The sequence below is a fragment of the Hippocampus zosterae genome, chromosome 17 (genome assembly GCF_025434085.1).
Source record: "Hippocampus zosterae strain Florida chromosome 17, ASM2543408v3, whole genome shotgun sequence".
Taxonomy (NCBI): Eukaryota; Metazoa; Chordata; class Actinopteri; order Syngnathiformes; family Syngnathidae; genus Hippocampus; species Hippocampus zosterae.
This window is the reverse complement of record NC_067467.1, coordinates 14257628-14263627: the sequence shown is the minus strand read 5'-3', so window position 1 is coordinate 14263627 and position 6000 is coordinate 14257628. Positions and strand designations below refer to the sequence as shown.

Below are 6000 nucleotides of genomic sequence, written 5' to 3'. Positions count from 1 at the left end.
GTGTGGGGGCGATGTAGAGAAGTATATCACACCTCACTCTCTCACATGAGAGAGTTTAAAAGTAGCACTAGCCGGTAGATTAGCTGACAACAATTTAGGCTGGAAATTAGCACATTTAACAACTGCGTTAACGTGTGTTCGAGCCTGGGGCAGGACCGCACCGGATAACCACAGTTCCATCTGTGCTCCAAGTTAGAATGAGTTCGTGAGTTTTTGTGGTACAAGAGTAAGTTTTGTCCCACACCTCGTACACTACAACACTGTATAGGACACGGATGAAGGTAATGAAACTGCAGGAACGCTACTACATGACCAACAAACACTCACTGATGGCACTGCTTGAAGATCATGAATGTAGACAACATTGTAAGCTGCAATCAATTACAATGTCGGCCATATCAACAACAGTGTACATTGCTTGAAAACTGGTTGTAGTACCAGCCATTTTGAGTAGCATTTTTCCATTGGCTAATTGTGTTTAATGGTATTTCTATTTACTTTAATTTTTTCCCCCCAATAAAAAAATGTGTTGATAAATATGTTTATAAATAGAGAATGATCAGAGAATATTTGTATTTTAAGACATATTTCATGTCATTTTAAGCAAAAAATACTACATGGGGATATACATCTTTATCAGGATATTAACTTAGCTACAGTATATCAGGATAGACCATTTTGTCCATTTTGCACAGCACTATGCCTAAACCGCATTATCATATAATGACATTTATAAATAATGATGATGACATCCATTTACCATCTGTGGTATTTCATTCCCTCACCGAATGAGAATCGATAAGAAAACCCAAATGGAACAGGTTTGATAAGCAGTACCAATTATGAAAAGTTCTTATTAATTCTCATCCCATTCCGGGATCTTTTAGAATGAAAATAAATGCACCTTTTTCATATGTCTTCTCCAATTTTTCACATAAAGTTTTGATATCTGATAATGTCCAAAAACAAATATGAGTATTAAGAGGAAAAAAAAGAATTGAAAGACTAAAGATGACACAGAAGAAGTGGGAGTGAGAGAGTAGACGACTGCCCCAAAAAGACAGCCACATACATAAATTACAGGTCTGGATGCTAGCTGTCAATGATGCCATAAGGCACAGGTGTCAAACTCAAGACCCGTGGGCCAGATTTGGCCCGCCACATCATATTATGTGGCCCGCAAAGGCAAATCATGTGCGTCAACATCCATGATCCTTGCTAAAATTTGTACCAGACTATCAAATTGTCGTGATTATAAATAACTTGCAATAATTTTTGTTTCTTTGTTTATACTCACTTAAACAACAAGTGGACAAACAACAAACAAATAGTTGACTGATTTCAAAACTAGTTATCCATCAATTTATTGTGTACAAGTAAGAATACGATATGATGATTAAACATTTATACGGTTTTGCTGTCGTAATGGCCCTCTCAGGCAAGCCGGAACTCCAAAGTGGTCCGTGACAAAAAGGAATTTGTCAACCCTGCCATAAGGTCTTCAAATAGTTTCAAACGCTGGACACTAAACTGAGAGCTACCACTTATTTTATGCTCAGGTGATTTGCATTTAATATGGTGGTTTCAAGTTTAGGTTACTTTTAGGTTTTATGCTTCATTGTGCATGAGTCTTGGGAGAAACCATTCTGTGGCGTAACAAGGTTCGAGTCCGCTATTTTGTGACTGTAAAGTCTTTAAATGATCCAAAGATATGCCATTTTATCTTCTACCCACAGCTCCACTTTCTTGATCTCTGCTTCCTGTGCGATTAGCCTCGTGTTTGTCATCGTTCCAAAATGCTCTCGCTGGTCAGTAACGTGTAGAGTACCAGTCATTCTCGGTCAACTGAACGAGCTCATTGACAACGTCGAGCAGGTTGTAGTTATGTTTCTTCAGCAGATGCTGGTTGAGTGGTCTGTCCCCAAATCCCATCTCAACAAGCACGGCCATCATGGTCTCTTGTGTGGACTCGTCTACTGGAGGCTGCACAAAAATAGATCAAGATAAATCACAGCTAAATGCTACTCACTATAAAAAGAAAAAGAAGGAAATGAGCTCTGTCATGGAACAGAAAACAGTCCAGCGCTCAAAAATAAGACTTGTTCAAACCACCTTCCACCCACATACGGCCCATTCATTAAAACATCGCAGAAAAACCTTCTCTGTTTAAATACCGTGTCATGCTATAACGGCCAATTAGAAGTCTAGCATGTCTTAAATGTTTGTATTTTCTCATGTATTTACTTTAACTTCAGTAGAAAGTTGAATAGTTTGGAAAATCATCCAAAAAGGGTAGTACCTGTGTCGGGCCTTGTCCTGTAAACAAAGCTTTGTAGGCAGAAGCAGCAACTGACAGTGCACCTTTAACCAGGTCAGTGGTCACACCTGGATGCCTGATGAGAGACAATAAAAATGTAACATCCAAAATGTGACAAAATTGACTCCATTTCAAGGAGAAGAATTGAAATTCCTTGTAACACTGTGAAAAATCACCTCCGCGAGCCATCACCGTACCGTGGTGGAGGGGTTTGTGTGTCCCAATGATCCTAGGAGCTAAGTTGCCTGGGACTTTATGCCCCTGGTCGGGTCACCCATGGCAAACAGGTCCTAGGTGAGGGACCAGACAAAGCACGGCTCACGAACCCCTTATGACGAACAAAATAAATAGAACCCAGTTTCTCTTGCGGACATGGGTCACCGGGGCCTCCCTCTTGAGCCAGGCCTGGGGGTGGGGCTCGTTGGCGAGCGCCTGGTGGTCGGGCCTGCAACCATGGGGTAAGCTCAGCCCGAAGAGGCAACGTGAGTCCCCCTTCTCATTGGCTCACCACCCATGGGAATGGCCAAAGGGGTGGGTGCAGTGTGAGCTGGGCAGCAGCCAAAGGCGGGGACCCTGGCGGTCCGATCCTCGGCTGCAGAAGCTAGCTCTAGGGACATGGAATGCCACCTCTCTCGCAGGGAAGGAGCCCGAGCTGGTGTGCGAGGTAGAAAAGTTCAGACTGGATATAGTCGGACATGCCTCCACACACAGCCTGGGTTCTGGTACCAATTATCACTTGCACTTGGCACCAGGACACCCTTGGCTGCAGTTCGATGATTGACTTTGTAGGTGTATCATCGGATTTGCGGCAGCATGTTTTGGACACTTGGGTGAACCTGGTGGTGAGTAGGCTCCGATGGTGGGGGAAGATGCCGGTCTGACCTGGCAGACCCAAACGTATTGTGAGGGTTTGTTGGGAGCGTCTGGCAGAATCCCCTGTCAGAAGGAGTTTCAACTCCCACCTCCAACAGAGCTTTTCCCATGTCCCGGGGGAGGCGGGGGACATCGAGTCCGACTGGACCATGTTCCGTGCCTCTGTTGTTGAGGCGGCCAATCTGAGTTGTGGCCATAAGGTGGTTGGTGCCTGTCGTGGCAGCAACCCCCGTACTCGCTGGTGGACACCAGCAGTGAGGGATGCTGTCAAGCTGAAGAAGGAGTCATATCGAGCCTTTATGGCCTGTGGGACCCCAGAGGCAGCTGACGGGTATCGACTGGCCAAGCGGAATGCAGCTTCGGTGGTCACTGAGGCAAAAACTCGGGTGTGGGAAGAGTTCGGTGAGGCCATGGAAGCAGACTTCCGGAGGGCTTCGAGGAAATTCTGGTCCACCATCCGACGTCTCAGGAGGGGGAAGCAGTGCACCACTAACACTGTGTACAGTGGAGATGGAGTGCTGTTGACCTCGACTCGGGACGTTGTGAGCCGGTGGCGGAGTACTTCGAAGACCTCCTCAACTCCACCAGCACGCCTTCCTTGGAGGAAGCAGAGTCTGGGGACTCTGAGGTGGGCTCTCCTATCTCTGTGGTCGAAGTCACCGATGTGATTAAAAAGCTCCTTAGTGGCAAACCCCCAGGGGTGGATGAGATCCGCCCGGAGTTCCTCAAGGCTCTGGATGTTGTGGGGCTGTCCTAGTTGACACGCCTCTGCAAGATCGCGTGGTCAGCGGGGAGAGTGCATCTGGATTGGCAGACCAGGGTGGTGGTCCCTCTTTTTAAAAAGGGGGACTTGAGGGTGTGTTGCAGCTACAGAGGGAATACACTCCTCAGCCTCCCTGGTAAGGTCTATTCAGGGGTACTGGAGAGGAGGGTCCGTCAGGAAGTCGAGCTTCAGATTGAGAAGGAGCAGTGTGGTTTTCGTCCCGCCCATGGAACAGTGGACCAGCTCGACACCAGCAGGGTCCTTGAGGTTATGTGGGTATTCGCACATCTGCTTTTTGCTCTTTGCAGATGATGTGGTACTGTTGGCTCTTTTAAGCATGGCTCTCCAACTCTCACTAGAGCGTTTCGCAGCACAGTGTGAAGCTGTTGGGATGAAAATCAGCACCGCCTAATCTGAAACCATGGTCCTCAGTCGGAAAAGGGTGGAGTGCCCCCTCCGGGGTGGGGAGGAGATCTTGGAGGAGTTAAAGTATCTTGGGGTCTTGTTCACTAGTGAGGGCAGGAGGGAGCGAGAGATCCACAGGCGGATCGGTGCAGCGTCTGCTGTGATGTGGAGGTTGTATCGGTCTGTCGTGGTAAAGAAGGAGCTGAGCCAAAGAGCGAAGCTCTCAATTTACCGGTCGATCTACGTTCCAACCCTCATCTTTGGTCACGAGCTATGGGTCGTGACCAAAAGAACGAGATCCCGGATACAAGCGGCCGAAATGAGTTTTTTCCGCAAGGTGCCGGGCTTTCCCTTAGAGATAAGGTGAGAAGCTCGGTCATTCGGCAGGGGCTCAGAATCGAGCCGCTTCTCCTCCACATTGAGAGGAGCCAGATGAGGTGGCTTGGGCATCTGATTTGGATGCCTCCCGAACGCCTCCCTGGTGAGGTGTTCCGGGCATGTCCCAACGGGAGGAGACCCCGAGGACGACCCAGGACACGCTAGAGAGACTAGGTCAGCCAGCTGGCCTGCGAACGCCTTGGGATCCCCTGGGGAGAGCTGGAAAAAGTAGCTAGGGAGAGGGAAGTCTGGGCTTCCCAGCTAAAACTGCTGTCCCCGCGACCCGGCCCCGGATAAGCGGTAGACGATGAATGGATGGATGGATGGACTGAGAAAAATACTCTCATGCTTAGATTTTGAGGCTGAATGATGCAACAAATAAATAATTATCCTGCCGCAAAGTGAATTATCTATTGATACATTTTTATGCAGTAGAAGGCAACATGCTTTTTAGACACGTATATCGTGCGTTAAACCACCTCAGTTCTCTTTTCTTACCCTGCCAGTTCTTGAACAAATGTGCTAATTTTTATTTATTTTTTTACTTTGAAAATGACAATGATTGGAATCTTGCAGAAATGACACTTATTGCATGTGCACAATTATTTCAATTAATTAAATTTTTTGGTCATTGATATTTTACTGCTTTAGCTGTTTGATTGTCTAGACTCTAGACAGTGTTGGTTAAGTGTCCACTCAGAGACAATGTGAATGATTGTCTTTGTGTCCTGTGACTGACTGGCAACCAATCCAGAATGGAGGCCGCTCCAGCTCCCAGCAATCTTGAACAAGTTAAACAATCCATCCATCCATTGATTTCCGCTTACAAATCAATGGTAATTATCATGGTAATTATCATACAACCGCACTCAGACCCAGTTCTTTACCCATACCAGATAGGCCGGGCGAAGATCCACCACTGTAGGGTCTGGACTATTGTTTTCCCCCCCTCAAATCCCTTTCGTTCCAACCCCTGGTTGTCATAGTACCTCAGTATTGCCCATGCGTAGAAAGGACAAAATGCATGGCTCATTTTCAAGGCCCTCCCATGAACAGGATGGTTCACAATGCATTAAAAAAAATAATAATAATCAAGTAGAAAATGTGCTGGAATTCTTGATTTTTGTAGTATTTTGAAGAAAACAAACTATAGAAATATTAAGACAGATGAGAACTATTTTAAATGATTCTGTTGTGTTTGATACCATATAACGCAAGATAAAAATATTTTATAAATAAATTCTACAAAACCCCCAATAGTGGG

General features: G+C 46.1%; 1 protein-coding gene across 6 annotated transcripts in view; it reads right to left on the bottom strand.

Annotated features, from left to right (window-relative positions):
• Positions 1-512: 512 nt before the first annotated feature.
• The window catches only part of nbr1b (NBR1 autophagy cargo receptor b), a 31347-nt gene continuing 25859 nt past the window's right edge, over positions 513-6000 (bottom strand). For all 6 annotated transcript variants that reach the window (XM_052049620.1, XM_052049622.1, XM_052049621.1 and 3 more), the window contains 2 exons: positions 2300-2393; positions 513-1983 (listed from right to left, as the gene is read on the bottom strand). In XM_052049620.1, coding sequence (XP_051905580.1) covers positions 1810-1983; positions 2300-2393 — 268 coding nt within the window. In that variant the 3' untranslated portion in view covers positions 513-1809. The remainder of the gene's footprint in view (positions 1984-2299; positions 2394-6000) is intronic.